Consider the following 21,378-nt stretch of genomic DNA (forward strand, 5'->3'; position numbering starts at 1 on the left):
CCCTGTTTTCAAAGTCGTCACCAACAAGGACCAGAGGAGGAGACAGGAAGTCCAGGAGCTGCTCTCAGGAAGCAGCCTTCCGATTCAACACAGCAAGCCATGTCTCTCCGGCTGAGGAAGGACCAGCGAGAGGAACAGGAGAGGGGAGTTCTGTGGAAGTGTTCTGTGGAAGGGGATAGAGATACTCAGAGGCAGTGAAGCCAGCCTGGGTGAGAGGAGGGGCTGCTGCCCAGGGGAGGCCTGGCCTCTGGCTCCCTTCCTCGAGGTCGTAGAAATGGTCAGTGACAGCAGCACGGGGTGACAGCACAGGCAGGCGGAGGCAGTGGGGGCAGGCTAGGCTGGCCAAGCTACAGACGGGCTTCCTGGGAGTGTCCAGCTGCAAGAACCTTGGAGCAGCCCTGGGCTGGGAATTCTGAAAAACCCCTCCCTCCCCAGAGCTGTGGGCTGGGTTGTGGGAACACTTTCAGTTTTGTTTTCTAGTCTGCGAGAAACAGAAACTCAACAGGAAGACTGCGGAGACCAGAAATGGAGGGGGCCTTCCAGGCATGCAGGAACTGGTAAGAAGTGGCTTTCCCTAGCTGCGGGCCTGAGGCTGGCTGGTGAGAGGGGCAGCAGGACAAGGCGGCTTCTGAAGTGAGGAGGAAGGGTCCGGACATTGCTATGGGTGGGACGGGGTGGGCACTGTGCCCCAGGTAAGAAGGTTTAGACTCAGTGGATCTCTGAGATGATGAGATGGCAAGAGGTGGGCAGCATTACCTTAATATCACTGAACCCCGCCCCCTCCCCGAGATATTTTAGACTTTCTGGGACAGTCCTAATTCAAATAGCCAGGCTAATTGTCCCTGCTGGGCTACTCAGGCTTGTCAGATCTTGGGTCCTAATTTGTGGTTCTGATCACCAAGTCTTCACACCGGTCTTTGACAGAAAGGGGCCCACGGAGGTTCTCCAGGACCGTTCCCAACCTCTCCTTGAGAGGGAGCTGTGGAGCGGGGTGGGGTGAGGGGGACAGAGGATCCTTCCCAGAGAGCTTTGCTCCAGACAGACCCTCCTGGCTCCCTGGTGTGTGGACCAGCTCAGGAAGAAGAGCAGAGGGGACGGGGCAGGGAGAGCAGAGAGAGAAAGGGGCCAGGCCAGGCAGGGGGCAAGAACAGAGGAGGAACGGGAAAGTGGAGAAGGCTTGGTCCATCTGGGCAGCGCAGAAGCCATGAGCTTGTTCAGATCAAGAGGAGTGAGGCTCTGGCTGCTCCCCTCTGGCCACATCCCCTGTGCCAGGGCCTCGGGGGTGCAACTCTCATCCTCACTGGGGCTTTAGGGCTGCAGCCTCTGAGTTTCCTTTCTCCCAAGCTGCCACAAGCAAGAGCTGATGGAAATGAAAGGAGGCATTTTGCAGTGAGGAGGAGGGTTAAGAAACCCCCTGCCCGGGACCCGGGAGGCTCGGAAGCTTCTGTTCTTTGGGGTCTTCAAGAAGGGCCTCGGGATCTCTCTGAGTTGCACAGGTCAGCCTGGAGGCAGGGCATCAGTGGAGGCCTCAGCTCTCGGAGCCGTGGGAAGCTCTCGCTGTGGAGATTCTGAAAGCTGGTGTTGCCCTTGCAGGAGGCATGGGCGTGGCGGGGCTGGATTCCCAAGCAGCCGTGTACCAAGCGGGGGAACACTTGAAAACAAGACAAAATACTGGAAAGAATTTGATATTTGTTCTTTCACTTTTCAAACAGCTTTACCAGGGTACAATTGACATAAACTGCATTTATGGTACATTTTTGAAGTGTACTATCTGACACATTTGACACATGTAGATACCCATGAAACCATCACCACAGTCAAGATAATGAGCCTGTCCATCACCCCTAAGTTTCCTCAGGCCCCTTGGTAATCTCTCCCTCCTGCTCCTTCTCACCCAGCCCCACTCCATCCGGGCAATGTAAGAGCTTTGTAGAGCGTCCTTACACTTATTTTATGATTTTGTGTTGTTCTGAATGGGGAGCAACATGGGGAGGGGGCATCATCATCATATTTTCAATGCTTGAGGCCTCGAAAGATCTTAACCCAGCAGCCCGGGTATGAAACATGACTCCATGTTTTATGCCAAGAAGTAAGCCTGTTTTCCTTCCCCCTTTGCTCCTGCAGCAAAAGAAGCATGGCCCCTGCCCACTTGGCCCTCCACGAGGCCCACTGCCTGCTGTTCCTGGTCCTCTGCCCGGAGTGCAAGGGACCCGTCCCCCCGGCAAAGAAGGAAGAGCATTGTGAGAACGGGCACCAGCAGGTGAGGAGGCAGAGGTGGAGCGCGGGGAGGCCAGCCAGAGTCTAGTCCTCGCTGCAGCAACTTGCTTGGCTGGTAGGGGCTAACCATTTAGCCCCTGCACGCCCCAGCCCCCGCCTGTGACGTGGAGATGGTGATTCTGCCTTTCTCACACTGAACTGAGTCTACCCCGCTTTTCCCATTCCCAATCCTTTCCCTACAGGCTGATGGGTTCGGCCAAGACAAGGGGTCCCTGTTTCAGAAAAGGTTGAATGTTCTTTTGAGATTTGTGAAGAGGGGAAGCAGGAAAGGAAAGTTCTAGAAGGCAGTCATGGCCAAGGTCAGTCAAAGGCTGACTTTTCTTTCCTGCTCTTTCATGTCAGTCCCTCCTGGGGTCCCTTTTCTGTCTTTCTGATTCTCAAGCTCAGGCATCCATTTCAACTCTGTGGGTCCCACAAACACTTCTTGCACACGGGCCCGGTGCTGCAGAGAGCCTGAGGAGCCACACCTGATCCCCACCCCCGAGGAGCTCACAGACCCGGACCTAAAACACGTGAACTGAGGCAGATGTGGGGAGAGGCGGCAAGAGCTGGGTGGGAGCTGCATTTCTCTCTGTGTTTAGGTCTGGTGTGCGATGTGTCAGCAGAGCGTGCAGAAGCACTTGCTGGAGTTTCATGAGGTGAGAGTCCAGAGTGATTTCTCCTTAACCGCCAAGCAGCCAACCTGGGAGGAGAGGAAGGGCGAGGAGGGGCCGATAATCAAGATTTCCACTTGACCTCTCTCTTCTCACCCAAGTCGGCGCGGGGAACAATGGAGAACTAGCCCGCCACAGGGACACAGGTCCTGCTGTCCCCTAGATGCCGGTCAGAAGGGCTTGCCCCGGTCCATGAGCCCAAGAGAGCTGTATTCCCAGAGGAGAGTGCCCTCTCTAGCACTTCCCATCGGCTTTCTCTTATTGGCCTCAGTTCCTAGGGAAATAAGCAAATATCCCTATCCTGACCAACAGGGCTGCAGTCACTGCAAGCCAGTGACCATGCCCGTCCTGCCTGCCTCCCCGCAGGCCACGGAATGCCCGGACCGCCCTGTTGAGTGTAAGTTCTGTAAGCTGGCCGTGCGCCTCAGTAAGTTGGAGATCCACGAGCACCACTGCGGCAACCGGACAGAGCTCTGCCTACACTGCGGCCAGCCCATCATGCTCCAAGAGCTGGCCCAGCACACAGACGTGTGTCGGGGTGAACAGGCCCAGCTCAGGAAAGGTGAGCAGCAGAGGCTGGGGAGGAAAAGGGAAGCTTCAAGGAAAGGGAGCATCTCCTGGATGGGATGCAAGAACGCAGGCTCCCATCAGGACGGATAATGTATGTCTATGACAGACGTGCGCATATCAAATTCATCTGGCTATTTGAGTTCTAGACCACGTACGAGAGTAGCCTTCTTGTGTATCTGCTATGGTCTTCAAATGACTGGTCCAGGGAGACCAAGAGGCCAGGGGGTGGAGGCCTGGGAGCCACACAGATAGGTGCAGAGGCAATGGGGGCCCTACAACATGGGAGACTTCTTTTGAATCCTCCAGCACCATCCTAGCCGGGCAGAGACCCACCTGCATCCTTTCACAGATGAGAAACCCATGCACAAAATGAAGCAGGGGCTTGCTAGAGGAAGAAATAAGACTGGACACCAAGTTTCCCAACACTAAATCGGGAGCTTTTTCCACCATCGGCAAGGGACCGAAGGGAACCAGCTGTAGCTCCCGGCCTTTGGCCTGTGTGTTGGCTCCCTGGTACCATTTCACGTTCTCTGGACCCAGCTACCTCTTTATGAGGTGTGTTTACGGAGAACACAACCCACCAACGTGACAGATCTGTTGACTCCACTGGTTGTTTTGGTAATGTAGTGACATGTGGAAAGAGCCTATAGCACCCCTTGGACAGTGCCTCTCTCCCGGTACACAATCTACCCACGGACAAAATTGGCAAACGAAAAACTGGAATGCTTGCGATTCATATTCATTTCCTTCATTCCAGCATGGCTGGGCTTCAACACAAGCAACACAACTTGAACACAACTTCATCAACACAACACAACTTCAACAAGACAACACAACACCGCTTCAACACAATCGACAAAGATATGTACGATAACACCCAATTTGATCACAGAGCTCAGAAACTGGTGAATGAAAGAGCAGTCAGATTAGACGGGACTGGCATCTGTGGTAACAGCTCTCTTGTCTCCTTAGAAACCAGTCCTGCTCCAGGAAAATGTCTCTTCATCAGGGTGGCATGCTGCCCTGAGTGCAGATCTGCAGCTATAAAGGAAATGATGTGGATGATTTGGCCAAGGGTTTCCTGTGTGGCTGAGGACAGTGACAGTGCAGGACACTCACGGCCAGGCAGGCCCGGGGGGCAGTTCATATTCATGACTATAGGCCACGTACACACTTGTGGGAAAGTTGGGTTTGCCATTGTCAAGGACAATCATTTGTGGTATTGTCTCTGTGCTTATTCAGGGAAGAGAATTTCAGCTCCTGAAAGCAAAATCTACTGTCATTATTGCAACCAAAAGATTCCAGGAAATAAGTATTTCCACCATATGGTGAGTAGCAATTAGTCATTTTCTAATGGTGCCAATAGCTAGTCCATATTTGAAAGTGTGATATGAAAGGCAGATTCTGGGCCCAATTTTACATAGCATTCATATTAAAGGCTCCCATATTTATTTTTGCTTTGTTCAAAAAGGGATGTTAGTGAATTGCTTTAGGCTAATTTAGCATACATAATTGGTCTCCATCTGTGCCAGCCCTTCAAGGAGCCTCCCTGACCAGTCTAGCTATCCTGATCACCTCTGAACATCTTCCACCTCCAAGGGCTAGGCATTACAATTGGGTCCTCAATAGGACCTGCCTTATTATTTTCTGTCCCTTGTGGGAGTCTTCTCTATTAGGCCATGAGCTCCCTGCAAAACTGAATGACTTTGTCCATCTTCCCACAATGACGCTGATACCAGGGCTGGGTACAAAAAGGGGCCTCAGTGGAGGTTCGATGACTTGATTGATTGGTTGGTTGGTTTGCCTGAAACACCCACAGACTTCCCTCCAAAGCTTTAAGCACCTTTTAGCGCATTAGCTGTGCCAAGTCGCTCCCCCCTTTTGCAGGATGGAGCATTTTCCCTCTCAGAAAACTTACCAAGGCTTCTCTCCAAGGAACTCATCTCCTCCTTCTTGGGCAGAGAGTTGTTTATCCTTTCTTAAACCTTCAAATCAGAGAACTATAGCATATCAGAACTAAGAGACCCTACAGATGATCTAAATCTTTTGTTTATTGTGGTAAAATACAACATAAAATTTATCATTAGCTACACTTAGTACATTCACGATGTTGTGCAACCATTACCACTGTCTAGTTCCAGAACATTTTCATCACCCCAAAAAGAAACCCCGTACTCATTAGTAATCACTCTCCACTCTCCCAGCCCCTGACAACCACTAATCTGCTGTCTGTCTCTATGGATTTGCGTATTCTGTACATTTCATATAAATGGAATAATATAACATGTGGTCTTATGTGACTGGCTTCTTTCTCTTAGCGTAACATTTTCAAGATTCATCCATGCTGAAGCATGTGTCAGTACTTCATTCCTTTCACAGCCTTTTTATGGTCATATCACACTTTGTTTATAAAATCCATTCATCTGTTGGTAGACATTTGGGTTGTTTCCACCTTTCAGCTCCTTGCTTTTTGAAGTGTAGTCTGTAGACCAGTAGCATCAGTGTCACCTGGGAGGTTGTTACAAATGCAGAATCTCAGGCCCCACCCCTAGAAATGCTAAACCAGAATATGCGGTTTCACAAGATCCCTGGTGTTTCAAGTCTGAGAAGCACTGCCCCAGCCAAGTGATTCTCAGCCTTGGCTGCACATTGATTCACCTGTACTTTTGTTTTCCTTCATACTGATGCTTATTCTATCACATCAGTGGTCCACGTCTTTTGTTTGAATCAGAAGATACTTGGTGAGCACCAAAACAAGGGTGAAGCTGACTAACCCCTTCAAAATGTCCCGACTGCAAGGACACCTACATACTTAGTGCCCGGGGGGTGGGGTGGATGGGGGCAGGGGAGACTCTAATAAACATGGAACTGGATTTGTGGTCAGAAACTCGGAATTTTAGTTCTGCTCTGCCACTTACTGGCTGTGTGGCTTCCCTGGGCCTCTTTCCTCTTTTGAGGAAAATGAGGATAATGATTTGTCTAGTTCTTCATGAGAAGAGAACTTCCATGACCACTCATACCAGATGTACCTCCATACTAGCATCCACACGCACACACTCTGCTTCCCACCTGCTTACCACAGAGGAGCTGTCTATGTTCCCATCTAGCGCAGTTCCCGTCTGGCCGCTGCACTGCATCCCATCTTTCTTGCCTACACAAGGTCATTGCTCCGTTGCTCCAGCAATCTCCCTGTTTCTCCTACAACAGGGAGAGGGGCACACACAGGCAACAACAAAGTCCCAAATTGTTCACTCTAGTGTGTGCTAACACTTGTTATGATAGCAAGTTTTTAAAGGGGTAATATTAAAAAGTACTTACCTTTGGCCCTGCCTGGTAAGCATTCTCTCTCTTTTTTTTTTTTTTAATTTGCAAATTAGAGACTGAAATCATTTATGCCAGGTGGTTTTAGGGTTCTCAGTCTTTCCTTTTATATTAACATGACCCAAAAAACAGAAAAACAAAAAATACTTCTCTTGACCTCATCTCCTGCCAGCCACCATCTTGTTTCTTTGTGCCCCTTTGTAGCAAAACATTTGAACAAGTTGTCTATGGTCATTGTCTTCATTTCTTCTTCTCCCGTCCTTATACCCACTCCAGTCTGACTTTTCGTGCCTGCCCCCACAAACTGCTCTTGTCAAAATCATCAGTGACCCTCACATCGCTAACTCCAGTCATGAGCACTCTGCCCTCAATTTATGAGGAACATGTAACATCACTCCTCATCATCCCTTTTCCTCAATTCACCTTCTTGGCTTCCAGAAGGCCATACTCTTCTGGTTTTCAATTACCTCACTGGTCTCTCCTCCTCTTGCTCCCCAAACTCCTAATTTGAGGGTTTGCCTAGGGTTCAGTCTCTGGTCTCTTCTCTACCTATACTCACTACCTCGATAATTTCATCCAATCTTACGATTTTAAAAACGCCTTAGGTAGGCAGACACTCCCAAATTTATATCTCATTTTGGACTTTTCTCCCAAACTCCAGACTCGTGTGTCGCTGCTTACTCAGCATCTTCACTTGGATGTTTTATAAACGTCTTAAGTGTGACACATCCAAAATGAAATCCTCTCTGCCACAGCTCTTCCCACTCAGTGGATGGTAGCTCCATCCTTCCAGTTGTTCAGGTCAAAATTTCAGGGTCATCCTTGACTCCTCTCTTTCTCTCAAACCTTACATCCAATCCATTAGGAAGCACTACTTTTCCCACCCTCACTGTTACCATCCTGGTGCAAACCACCGTCATCACTAGCCCAGATCAATGCAGTAGTCTCCTAGCTGGTCTCCCTACTTCTAACCTTGCCACCTCCAGTCTATTCTCACCACGGCAACCAACATGATCCTTTAAAACTACAAGTCAGACTGTGTTGCTCCTCTACTCAAAGCTCTGTACTGGCTGCTCCCTCTGCCTGGAAGCCGCTCACCACCACCACCACGTTCCCAAAGCTAACTCTCACCTCCTTCGAGTCTTTGCTCAAATGGCACCCTCTCAAGGAGATGTACCTTGACGATCTATCTATAATTACAACTCCCTCCCCCATCCCACATTTACCATTCTCCTTACCTTCCTCTACTGTTTTCTTTTCCATAGCATTTGTCAACTTTTAACATATTATCTAATTTACTTATTTATTATGGTCCTCTTAATTGTCTGCCACCACCCCAGTTAAAATACAAGCCCCACTGCTCCCCTTCATCCTAACTGCTCCCCAGACACAAATACTCTACTGTCTAACTCTTTTAGCTGTTTCTTCTGGTATTTAGCTCCATATTTCTAAAGCACCTTCTTATACTGCTATTCCTTTTTTTTTTTTCAATTTTAGATATCATCTATTGACTCATAATGATTTAGGGATGTGGATTTTGCTTTCTTAAACCACCTATTCTGCACACATCTCCAAGTTTCTTCCCTCTATCCTCCTAAATTATTGATATCATCCATTCAGGTTAAGTCAATGTTCAATGTGATGTTATTATGACCATGTAAATATTATAAATGGCTATGCAAAAAAATTATTGTTATATTTGCTTTCTTCTATACTTTCTGTTTTCCCTGGTGTTAATAACTGCTTCAGTTTTTCATGTGCTTCACTTTCTAGGTACCTATCACTAAATCAGCCCTAAAACTCTCTACCAGATCTGAAAATTTCCCCCTCAGTACAGTCAAACACATCAGGTATTCTATCTATTTTATTTGGGGGGCATGTGGCTCCCCAGCCTGATGAGTAGCTATCATTCTGGAATTTCTTCCACTCTCTCCAGTGTTGGAGTTCTGTTCCCCAAATTTCAGGTTCAAGTCTTTTTCTTTCTTGGTTTACTCCTTCTTTGGTAGAGCATATCCTTCAATAATTTCTTGAGAAAGAAAGCATGGGAAGCAAATTTTTTAGACCTATATCTCTGAAAATGATAGCTTGGATGGCAATAGAATCTATCTACCATCTTAAAAATTTTTTAACACTATTACAAAAATTTTTAAACAAATACAAAAGTAGAGAACTAATATAATAAACCCCTATGTACTCATCACCCCAATATATCAATTATCAAAGTTTTCAATATTTGCTTCAGCTATCCTTTTTTTGTTTCTTTTCTTATTTTTTTTTCAAAAGTATTTTTTTCATTGCTTCCTTTTTTAAAATTATTTTATTGAGGTCACATTGGTTATAACACTGTGAAAATTCCAGGTGTACATAATTATATTTTGGCTTCTGTGTAGACTGCATTGTCCTCACCATCAAAAGTCTACTCTCCATCTGTTACCATACATATGTGCCCCTGTACCGCTTTTGCCCTCCTCTCACCCCCTTCCCCTCTGGTAACCACTATTTTGTTCTCCTTATCTATGTTTTTGTTTGTTTGTTTGTTTATCTTCCACATATGAGTGAAATCATACAGTATTTGTCTTTCTTTGTCTGACTTATTTTGCTTAGCATAATACCCTCAAGGTCCATCCATATTGTTGCAAATGGCATTTTTTATGGCTGAGTAGTATTTCATTGTATATGTATACCACAGCTTCTTTATCCATTCATCCATAGAAGGGCACTTGGGTTGCTTCCACATCTTGGCTATTGTTCATAATGCTGCAATGAACATAGGGGTGCATAAATCTCTTTGAATTGTTGATTTCAAGTTCTTTGGCTAAATACCCAGTAGTGGGATAGCTGGATTGTATGGTATTTCTATTTTTAATTTTTTGAGAAATCGGCATACTGTTTTCCATAGTGGCTGCACCAGTTTGCATTCCCACCAGCAGTGTATGAGGGTTCCTTTTTTTCCACGTCTTCTCCAATATTTGTTATTTTTTGTCTTGGTAATTATAGCCATTCTGACAGGTGTACAGTGATATCTCATTGTAGTTCTGATTTGTATTTCCCTAGTAATTAGTGACATTGAACATCTTTTCATGTGCCTGTTGGCCATCTGTATGTCTTCTTTGGGAAAATGTCTGTTTATATACTCCGCCCATTTTTTGATCGGGTTGTTCATTTTTTTGTTGTTGAGTTGTATGAATTCTTTATATATTTTGGAAATGAACCCCTTATCAGATATACAATTTGCAGATATTTTCTCCCAGTTGGGTTGTCTTTTCATTTTGTTCATGGTTTCCTTTGCCATACAGAAGATTTTTAGTTTGATGTAGTCCCATTTGTTTATTTTTTCTTTTGTTTTTCTTGCCTGAAGAGACATGCTATTCAAAAAGATGCTGCTAAGACCGATGTCAAAGAGTGTACTGCCTATGTTTTCTTCTAGAAGTTTTATGGTTTCAGGTAGTACATTCAAGTCTTTAATCCATTTTGAGTTAATTTTTGTGTATGGTGTAAGATAATGGTCCACTTTCATTCTTTTGCATGTGGCTGTCCAGATTTCCCAACACCATTTGTTGAAGAGACTTTCTTTTCTCTGTTATAGTTCTTGACTCCTTTGTTGAAAACTAGCTGTCCAGAGATTTGTGGCTTTATTTCTGGGCTCTCGATTCTGTTCCACTAATCTGTCTTTTTTTTTTTGCCAGTACCATGCTGTTTTGATTACTGTAGTTTTGTGGAATATTTTGAATTCAGGGAGTGTGATATCTCAAGCTTTGTTCTTTTTTCTCGGGATTTCTTTGGTTATTCAGGGTCTTCTGTTGTTTCATACCAAGTTTAGGATACTTTGTTCTATTTCCATGAAAAATGTCATTGGGATTCTGATTGGGGTTGCAATGAATCTGTACATTGCTTTAGGTAATATGGATATTTTAACTATGTTTATTCTTCCAATCCATGAGCATGGAATCTCTTTCCATTTTTTTATGTCTTCTTCAATTTCTTTCAATAATGTCTTATAGTTTTAAGTGTATAGGTCTTTCACCTCCTTGGTTAAATTTATTCCTAGTTGTTTTATTCTTTTTGTTGTGGCTGTAAATGGGATTGTATTCTTGGTTTCTCTTTCTGCTAGTTCACTGTCAGTGTATAGAAATGCAACTGATTTTTGAATGTTGATTTTGTACCCTGAAACTTTACTGTGTTTGTTAATTATTTCTAATAGTATTTCAGTGGATTCTTTAGGGTTTTCTATATATAGAATCATGTCATCCAGAAATAGTGATGGTTTTACTTCTTTCTTTCCAATTTGGATCCCTTTTATTTCTTTTTCTTGTGTAATTGCTCTGGCAAAAACTTCCAGTACTATGTTGAATAGGAGTGGAGAGAGTGGGCATCCTTGTTCTTTTTCTGTTCTTAGAGGAATAGCTTTCATTTTTTCACTATTGAGTATGATGTTAGCTGTGGGTTTGTCATATATGGCCTTTATTATGTTGAGGTATTTTCCTTCTGTACTCATTTTATTGAGAGTTTTTATCATAAATTGATGTTGAATCTTGTCAAATGCTTTCTCTGCACCTATTGAGATGATCATATGATTTTTATTCTTCATTTTATTAATGTGGTGTATCACACTGATTGATTTGCAGATGTTGAACCATCCCTGTGTCCCTGGAATAAATCCCACTATGATCCTTTTAATGTATTGTTGTATTTGATTTGCTAATATTTTGTTGAGGATTTTTGCATCTATGTTCATCAGTTATATTGGCTTGTAATTTTCCTTTTTTGTGTTGTCCTTGTCTGGTTTTGGTATCAGGGTAATGTCAGCCTCGCAAAATGCATTAGGAAGTGTCCTGTCCTCTTCAATTTTTTTTCTTGTAATAAGAACTTTTTTTTGAGGAAGATTGGCCCTGAGCTAACATCTGTGGCCAATCTTCCTCCTTTTTGCTTTTTTTCTCCCCAAAGCCACAGCAGATAGTTGTATGTCATAGTTGTACATCCTTCTAGTTGCTCTATGTGGGATGCTGCCTCAGCATGGCTGGATGAGCAGTGCATAGGTCTGCATCCAGGATCCAAACCGGCAAACCCCAGGCAACTGAAGGAGAGCCTCTTCAATTTTTTAGAAGAGCTTGAGAAGGACGGGTATTAAATATTCTTTGAATGTTTGGTAGAATTCACCAAAGAAGCCGTCTGGTCCTGGACTTTTGTTTTTTGGGAGGTTTTTGGTTACTGTTTCAATCTCTTTACTTATGATTGCTCTATTCAGATTCTCTATTTCTTCCTGATTCAGTTTTGGGAGGTTGAATGATTCTAAGAATTTATCCATTTCTTCTGGGTTATCCAGTTTGTTGGCATATATCTTTTTATAGTATTCTTTTATAATCCTTTGTATTTCTGTGGTATCCGGTGTAATTTCTCCTCTTTCATTTCTGATTTTATTTATTTGAGCCTTCTCTCTTTTTTCTTAGTGAGTCTGCCTAAGGGTTTGTCAATTTTGTATATATTTTCAAAGAACCAGCTCTTAATTTCATTGATCCTTTCTTTTTTTCTTTCTTTCTTTTTTTTTTTTTTTTTAGTTTCTTTTTCATTTATTTCTGCTCTAATCTTTATTATTTCCTTTCTTCTGCTGACTTTGGGCTTTGTTTGTTCTTATTTTTCTAGTTCTTTTAGGTATAGTGTTAGCTTGTTTATTTGAGACTTTTCTTGTTTTTTAAGGTAGGCATCTATTGCTATAAACTTCCCTCTTAGTACCACTTTTTCTGTATCCCAGAAGTTTTGATACGTTGTGTTTTCATTTTCATTTATCTCCGGTATTTTTTTATTTCTTCCTTGATCCGATAGTTGTTCAGTAGCATGTTGTTTAGTCTCCACATATTTGTGACTTTTCCAGCTTTCTTCCTATAGTTAATTTCTAGATTCATACCATTGTGGTCAGAAAAGATGTTGATATGATTTGAATCTTCTTAAATTTATTGAGGCTTGTTTTGCTTCCCAACATTTGGGAATCTCTCTTTGAGAATGATCCATGTACCTTGATAAGAATGTGTATTCCACTGCTCTTGGAGGGAATGTTCTATATATATCTGTTAAGTCCATCTGGTTTAGTGTTTCATTTAAGGCCAATGTTTCCTTCTTGACTCTCTGTCTGAATGATCTATCCATTGATGCAAGTGGGGTGTTAAAGTCCCCTACTATTATTGTTGCTGTCAACTTCTCCCTTTAGGTCTGTTAATAGTTGCCTTATATACTTCAGTGCTCCTATGTTAGGTGCATATATATTAATAAATGTTATGTCTTTTGGGTGGGATGTCCCTTTTATCATTATATAATGTCCACCTTTGTCTCTTGTTATCTTTTTTGAGTTGAAATCTATTTTGTCTGATATAAGTATAGCTATACCTGTTTTCTTTTGGTTGACAGCTGTTTGGTGTACCATCTTCCATCCCTTCGCTCTGAGCCTATGTTTGTCTTTAGAGCTGAAGTGGTCTCCTGCAGGCAGCATGTTGTTAGGTCTTGTTTTAATCCATCCAGCCACTCTGTGTCTTTTGATTGGTAAATTCAATCCATTTAAATTTAGAGTGATTATTGACATCTGAGGGCTTAATACTGCCATTGTATCTGTTTTCTGGTTGTTATATATTTCTATTGTTTATTTTTCATTGCAGTTCTATCTGCCATTTCAGTTTGATAGTTTTCTGTGGTGTTTTTCTCAGTTTCCTCTTTATTTATGATTTGTGACTCTGCTCTGATTTCTGGTTTTGTGGTTACCATGAAGTTTGTATAAAAGATCTCATAGATGAGATAGTCCTTTTTCTGCTGATATTATCTTATCTCCATTAGCCTCTGCAGTTTCCATCCTTTTCATCTTCCCCTTCCATGTTTTTGTTGTCACAAATTATCCTTTTTTGTGTTGTGAGATTGTTACTAAATTGAAGTGGTTATAGTTATTTTGATGCTTTCCTTCCCTTTAGCCTTTATGTTATAATTAAATGTTTACTAACCTATTCTCATATAGAGTTGCAATTTTCTGATTCTGTCTGTCTATTTATCATCTTACTCAAAGCTCTGTAAACCTTTGCCTTTTTGTTCCAGGTAGGAATGCTCCTTTCAACATTTCTTGTAAAGCAGGTCTAGTGGTGATAAACTCCCTCAGCTTTCGTTTGTCTGGGAAAGCTCTTATTTTTCCTTCGTATCTGGAGGATAACTTTGCTGGATAGAGTATTCTTGGCTGGTAGTTTTTGTCTTTCAGTATTTTGAATATGTCATTACACTCTCTCCTAGCCTCTGGGGTTTCTGCTGAGAAATCTGCTGATATCCTGATGGCAGGTTCTTTCTAGGTTATTTTCCTCTCTCTGGCTGCCTTTAATATTTTTCTTTGTCATTGACTTTCAACAGTTTTAATATACTGTGCCTTGGAGAAGGTCTTTGTGCATTGAGATAACTGGGAGTTCTATTAGCTTTGCCTACTTGTATATCCAGTTCCTTCCCCAGGTTTGGGAAGTTCTCAGCTATTATTTCCTTGAATAAGCTTTCTGCTACGTTCTCCTTGTCTTCTTCTTCTGGCATACCTATTATCCTTATGTTGCTTTTCCTAATTGAGTTGGATATTTCTTACAGAATTTCTTAATTTTTAAAAAAATCTTAGTTCTCTCTTCTCTTCCATCTGAATCATTTCTAGATTTCAATCTTCGAGCTTGCTAATTCTCTCTTCCATATAGTCTGCTCTATTTTCAGTGCTTTCACTTTATTCTTCATCTCATAGATTGTGTCCTTCATCTCCAGAATTTCTTTTTTTTTTTTTTAAAGATTTTATTTATTTTTCCCCCCAAAGCCCCAGTAGATAGTTGTATGTCATAGTTGCACATCCTTCCAGTTGCTGTATGTGGGACGCGGCCCCAGCATGGCCGGAGAAGCAGCGCGTCGGTGTGCGCCCAGGATCCGAACCTGGGCCGCCAGCAGCGGAGCGCTCGCACTTAACTGCCAAGCCACTGGGCCGGCCCCAGAATTTCTGTTTGTTTTTTTCTTAGAGTTTCAATCTCTTTGGTGAGGTACCCCTTCTGTTCGTTAATTTTATTCCTGAGCTCATTGAACTATCTTTCTGAGTTTTCTTGTAACTCATTGAGTTTCTTCATGACAGCTATTTTGAATTCTCTGTCAGTTAGATCGTAGTCTTCTGTGACTTCAAGTTTAGTTTCTGGAGAGTTATCATTTTCTTTCTGTACTACCATGTTACCATAGTTCTTCCTGGTGCTTTATGAGTTGTTCCTCTGACAGCACACTTGTGGTAGTAAACACCTTTCTTATTTGGGTAAGGCTTTGGTTACTATGGTTCTGAGCTCCTCTGGTTGTATTTGAGAGCCTGCACTTTTCACCCTCCACTCCCTCTGCTACAGGCATCATCAGTGGCCCCTTGTGCTGCTTGTGACTTCAAGGTTGCTGGTGCCTTGCTGCTTATGATGTCGCTGTAGTCACAGGTGTTGCCACTGGGGTCACCAGGCTGTCAGAACCTCTGCTGCTTCTGGGGTCACCTGGGTCTCATGTTCCCTCCCTGGCTCTCCATAGGCTGTCCATGACTCAGATGCTGCTGCCCTGTGCACCACCTGTGCTGCTGCTCTTGGGTTATCTGGGGGTGCTGGCAGCACCACTGCAGGGAGTGCTGGGTTCACAAGTTTCACTGCCACTGCCAGGGGCCCAGGGTCTTATATGCAGCCCCCTCTGCTGGTAGGGCCAGTGTTGGGGCTGCCACCACTGGGGGCTGTGTCACGGATTCTGCTGTAGCTCCTGAAGCCTCAGGTCACAGGTGCCACCTGCCACAGCTGGGGGGGGGAGCAGAGGCTGAGCCGTGAGCGCCACTGCTGCTCCTGCAGCCTCTGGTCTCCAGCATTGATGTGCTTTTTGAACCCTCACGTCCGGGCACCCTGTCTCTGTCAGGGAAATTCACGTTGGATTTGGATGCTATCCCCATTGCTGGAAAGACTGGCGCCACTGCCCGGGGAGGCAGATGGGGGTGGGTCACCGGCACCACTCTGTGTCCTGAATCCTCAGGATGTGTGCACCACCTGCCACTGCTGGGTGGGGCGGGGGCTAAGCCATGAGTGCCATGTTTGCCCCTGCAGCCTCTGGTCACTGGTGTGTGTGCTCGTGTGAGGATCTGCATTTTGGTTGCTGCTGCCAGGGGAGAGGGAGGGGGCTGCTCCCCTAGTTCCCCTGCCTCCCAGAAGTCCAGTCTACCCACCTTCAGATGTATAGATTCATGGATCTCTCAGGTGTTCTGGTGTGCTGTGCTGGGAGTCCTTCATTGGTCAATGGATGTCCAACTGGTTGTAACTTAGAGGGGAGAGAGAAAGAGAACAACTCACTCTGCCATGATGCTAATGCCACTCCTGGAAGTATTTTAAAACAAATCCAATATATCCTGTCATTTTACCCATCATTCTTTAATATACATTGTAAAAATATAGTCATTTTCTTACTTAACTACAATGCCTTTAGGACTCCCAACGGTATTAACAATAATTCTTTTCTACCATCTTTTTTGGGCCTTCCATTGACCATGCTTATTCATTACTGCCACTGCTGCTTTTTCCTCTCTTGACTTCTATTGGATTGAGGAAGTTTTCCTTTTTGCCCATTTTTTATTATTTTTCATTGAGATATAATTGACATATAATATTGTGTAAGTTTAAGGTGTAAAATATGTTGGTTGGATACATTGATATATTGTAATATGATTACTACAGTATCATTAGCTAACACCTTTCTCATGTCACATATTTATCATTTCTTTTTTGTCTTTAGAACAGTTAAAATTTAGTCTCTTAGCAACTCTGACTATAATCACTATATTGTGTACTAGGTCTCCAGACCTTATTTATCTAAGCAAGCTTTTTTGTTTTCTTTCTTCTTTTCTACTGATTTGGCAATTTTACATTCTATTTCTATCATTTTAGTAGTTACCTTTAACATTTTAATATGAGTACTTGACTTAATAAAGTCTAAAATTAATCATATTCTCTACCCTCCTTACAAACAATATATGGATTTGAGAACATGTTAACTCTGATCCTCTACCCCCACCTGATAGGTAAATGCTGCCAGAATTTAGTTCCACCTTGTTTTTATACCACCCATCTTTAGTCGTTATTGTTGTTGTTTTATGCAATTCATGCCTGTTTGGATAAACTCTCACATTTACCCTTTTCTTTGCTCACATTCTTTCTTGAATCCCAAGCTTTCCTTCTGGGTAAGATCTCTCTCTTCCTGAAATACACTTCTCACTAGTTCCTTCAGCAAGAACCTGTGCGTGGTAAATCTTTAGTTGCCTGAACACGTGCCTCTTTTTTCTGCATTCTTGAATGGTAGTTTAGCTGGATATCAAATTCTAGGTTAACAGTTATTTTCTCTTAGCATTTTGCAGATTATTCTACCATCTTCCCACCTCTGTGATTGCTGTCGATAAGTCTGCTTTTGGTGTAATTAATATTCCTTTATAGATAATCCTTTTCTCTGGTTGATTTCAAGATCTTCTTTGCCTTTGATCTTCTGTGGTTTCACTGCAAAATCTCTAAGAGAGGATTTATTTTCACTCATCCTGCTCAGAACAATGTGCTCAAATGTGTTCATTTTTTTCTCTCTTCCTCAGGATTTCTCCTGCCTGAATCTGAAGATTTATGTCCTTAATCAGTTCTAAACAAGTCTCAGCCTTAATCTCTTTGAATCCCCAAAGTTCCCTGCTGTCCCAACTCCGACTGTGGAACATACTGGATGTATATTAGGCTGTCTTGTTCTAGCTTCCTGTCTTTTAACTTCCACATTTTCTATTTCTCTCTCCCATATTCTGGGTAATTTCCTCAAATCTATCTTCAAGTTCATTCTTTCTTGGTCAAATCTAATCTGCTGTTTTCAGCCCATCCACTGAGGTTCAGTGTCTGTATTTCTCATTTCTAGAAGCTCTATTTAACACTCTTTCAAATTTGCCTACTCTTTTTTCCCAGGATCTTATTCTTTTCTCTTGTTTTATTCAATTTATTTTACAGTGTCTATCCTATAGTTCTGTTATCTGAACTTCTTGGAGACTACTCCTGCTATTGGTTGTGTCTATGATCCTTACTCAAGGTAGATTGCTTCCTTGCATGTCTGTGAGTTTGAATTGTGAGTTTCTATTTGGTGGGATTCTGCCTGTGAGAATCCTCTATGACTTGGTTTGAGGTTATGTACCCTCCAGAGGGATTTTGTGATTGCTTTTGCCATACATCCCAATTTTTATGTTAATTCTTCTGTTTGGGTATTCCCAGACCATGAGACTAATGTAAATCTGAACCGCAAATACAAAAATGGTGTGGGCCTGTGGTTTTGAGTTTTCAGGAGCATCAGTTTTTCTTCCCCATACTCAAATTCCAGCCCAAGGTAGACAAGCTTCCTTGCCACTTTCCTTTTCCAGTTAGACAATTCTTTTCTCTTAGCTGCCATAGTTTAGCTTTCAAGGTTCATAGCTTCATGCAGGGAAAGGGGCATCTTACTTCCAATTCCCCACCTTGTATGGATGGGACTTTTCTCTCATCCAAGCCCTTAGTTACAAGATTGACCCACATGTCCTCCCAAAGTGTTGGCTCATGTGCTTAACAGGTCAGATCTTCATTCCTGGGACATGGAGCTTTCTTTCTTTCTTCCAAAGTCAGCTACCAACTTAAATGTTTGTCATATTTTATCCAGAATTTCTAATTGTTCATAGTGGGAAATTTTCAGGTTATCTAGTCTATTGCATTGTCCAACCATTAAAGCTGAAGTCATTTTTTAATTTTATGCATTACTCACACTTGCAGGATCAATGTCGTACAGTCTCAGAGTCTGTGAAATATTTTCCAGTTGGAGAGCCAAGAATTCCTCCTCCATCCCTTCCGAGTCAGGCTGTTGGAGATCAAACTTCCACGGCAGAGAAAGATGTCCGTCCAAAGATGAAAACTATAAACAGATTTCCTCCTCTTTCTGAAAAGTCAACAAAGCAAGCACCAAGAGGCACAAACAAAGCTCTGGATCGGCCTTGGAAGTCTGAGCGCAAGCCCAGGAGCAGCTCTCCTGTAGAAGACGAGGCAGCCTATGACATGCTGAGGAGATGTTCTCAGTGTGGTATCCTACTTCCCCTGCCAACCCTGAACCAACATCAGGTACCCAGCTCCCGTTCTCTCCTTACCTGGCTGTGAACCATCTGGACAGTGTTGAAAAAAATCCAAGGGATGTTCATAGACATTGCTGCTGGAAAGGCCCTTTGGATCTTCTCCTTCCTTGTGTGCCCAAATCCACTCTTTCATAGCACTTAGCAACTGGTTTATTTGCATGATCTCCCAGACGCTGGGCCACATTTGAAGGCAGAGCTGGGTCTTCCATCTCTGTGTTTCCAGTTCCTAGCCCAGGGGCTGCCCACAGCAAATGCTCCAAAACTGTTGAGTAAATGAATGAAGCAGAGGGCATCCAGCCTAGCTCTCTCATGGTGTAGATAAGGCACTGAGGCCCAGAGATCAGAGCCTTGGTCAAGATCCTAAGCCAGTTGTGGCTTGCCTCCAGCAGATCAGGGTTTACAGCCATTTCCCTCAATACCCTTATTTTTACTTCCTAGATAATTTTATAGTCACAATAAGAATTAGCATTAGAGGTAGTTAACTATAATGTGCCAGTTACAAGGCAAAGCTCTTTACAAATGGTTAATCTTCATTAGAAACAATAGGCTGGCATTTTATCCCTATTTTACAGATAAGGACACTGGACAGAAAGGCCAAGCAGCTTCCCCAGGCTTATACAATTAGAGAGTGGCAGAGTCCAGCCTGGAATCCACGTGTATATAGTCCCTAAACGTATGCTCTTAAGCTCCAGATTGGATGCATCTCTTGAAAAAAAAAGAAAAAAGCTTTCATTATTTGATGTTTTTCAAAATAAAAAAGTACTAGATTTTGTTGTGACCAGTTGACATAATACCATCCAAAGAAATATAATACCATCCAAAGAAATAGAAAGGCAAAGCTACTCCTCCCCCACTCCCACCCCACCTCCCAGGTTCCATGCCCCAAGATACCACCTGCAGCAGCCTGGTGGGTGTCTTTCAAAGCTGTACCTCACTCACACACATTGTTTCTCCTTCCCCATATGTTATCTTGCTCTACTCATTACTCTGCCATTTCCCTTTTTCACTTAATATATGATGCACTCCTTACAAAAAGATAGACCTACATCTTTTTTTCTAACTTCTTTACGCATCTCTATATGCGCAGAAGCATATAATTTTACAAAGATGGGTGACTCGCATGCTGGCCAGGGGTGTTCTTAGTGCTATATTCTCCTGCCTTCCACAATTTGTTCTTTTCTTCCATACTTTTCTCTGTCCTTATATAATAGGGTTGCCAGACTTAGCAAATAAAAATACATTACTTGAGACAAAAATAATTATAAAATAATTGCATGGGATGTATTTATCCTAAAAAAAATTCTTTGTTTCTCTGACATTAAATTTTAACTGGGCATCCTGTATTTTACCTGGCAACCCTATTATATAACCACATACAAATATACATGTTTGGAGTCCGATTATACACATTTCTTTGCATCTTAATGTTATGATTCAGCAATATGCAAGGACATCTCTGCAAGCTAAATGATGTGGCTTTTTTTTTTTAATGGCTGCATGAGTTCCTGGTGTGGGTGTTGTCTAATCTGTTCATCCACACCCCTGATGATGACAGCCCTCTATTACGCATTGCCCTGAGCCTCCAGCAGGCCCCTTCTGGATCACTGGCTCCGCATCTCTTCTGTGCCATCTGTAGCTGTGGGTTGGTGCTCCAGGAACTGGGGATAGCAATGTCCAGAGAGATCCCAGGAACTAGCACTTCCTACTTTAAACACATCGACCTTTTTTTATATCCATTTCCTTAGGAGAAATGCCGGTTGTTAGCTGCATCAAAAGGAAAGCAAGCGAGAAGTTCCAGCTAGATCTGGAAAAGAAAAGGTACTGCGGACTTAGAGGATTTCATTTTTACACTGGCTTCCCCGCTTCCCTTCTGTGGGAGTCTGGGGGAAAGAGATGGGTTTTATTTGTTGGGTTTCTTTCTTGTAGAAGAAAAGATTTGGATTTTAACTCTTTTCTTCCTTTTGAACAGAGATGTTGGTTTGCCCGAGAGCTACAGATAAACGAGGAGAGAAAAAGGCTCCTGCTCTTCTGCCTGAGAATTCTGATCAAGTATCCAGGCCCTACAGCCTGGAAGCCCTGGGGAACCCCGCTCTGTCCCCGGAGAATAAAAACACCCTCCCTGGAAGCTTCTTGTCCACCTTCCTTTAGATTCCTCACTGGTTTTCCGCGCCAGGGATGGCAGCTGCTGGGACAGCGAGTAAGACAAGGCACGGGGAAAAGGCAGGGGCACGAAAGGAGAGGCAGAGGCAGGGAGAGAGAAATGAGGCTCGTGGTAGACAAAGGCCAGGTGGAGGGCAAACAGGCGCCTCTGAAGGCTGTTGGCAGGGAGAGCGGTTCTGGAAACCCAGAGATGCATCCACCTACCGGCAAACAGTATGCCCCTACCTTTCTGCCTGGTCTTTG

The 21,378-nt window shown here is 43.3% G+C and overlaps 1 protein-coding gene across 1 annotated transcript; it reads left to right on the plus strand.

The window, feature by feature from the left end:
* Positions 1-344: 344 nt before the first annotated feature.
* Positions 345-21,083, plus strand: XAF1 (XIAP associated factor 1). The gene is given in 9 exon segments (XM_087440603.1): positions 345-557; positions 2,125-2,260; positions 2,859-2,915; positions 3,297-3,492; positions 4,743-4,828; positions 18,623-18,964; positions 20,721-20,739; positions 20,742-20,793; positions 20,945-21,083. Coding segments are annotated over 9 exon segments (951 nt in total). The 5' UTR covers positions 345-525; the 3' UTR covers positions 20,976-21,083.
* Positions 21,084-21,378: the final 295 nt, after the last annotated feature.

This window comes from Ceratotherium simum, chromosome 16, assembly GCF_057802395.1.
Source record: "Ceratotherium simum simum isolate JZ-2026a chromosome 16, ASM5780239v1, whole genome shotgun sequence".
In the NCBI taxonomy this organism is placed as follows: domain Eukaryota; kingdom Metazoa; phylum Chordata; class Mammalia; order Perissodactyla; family Rhinocerotidae; genus Ceratotherium; species Ceratotherium simum.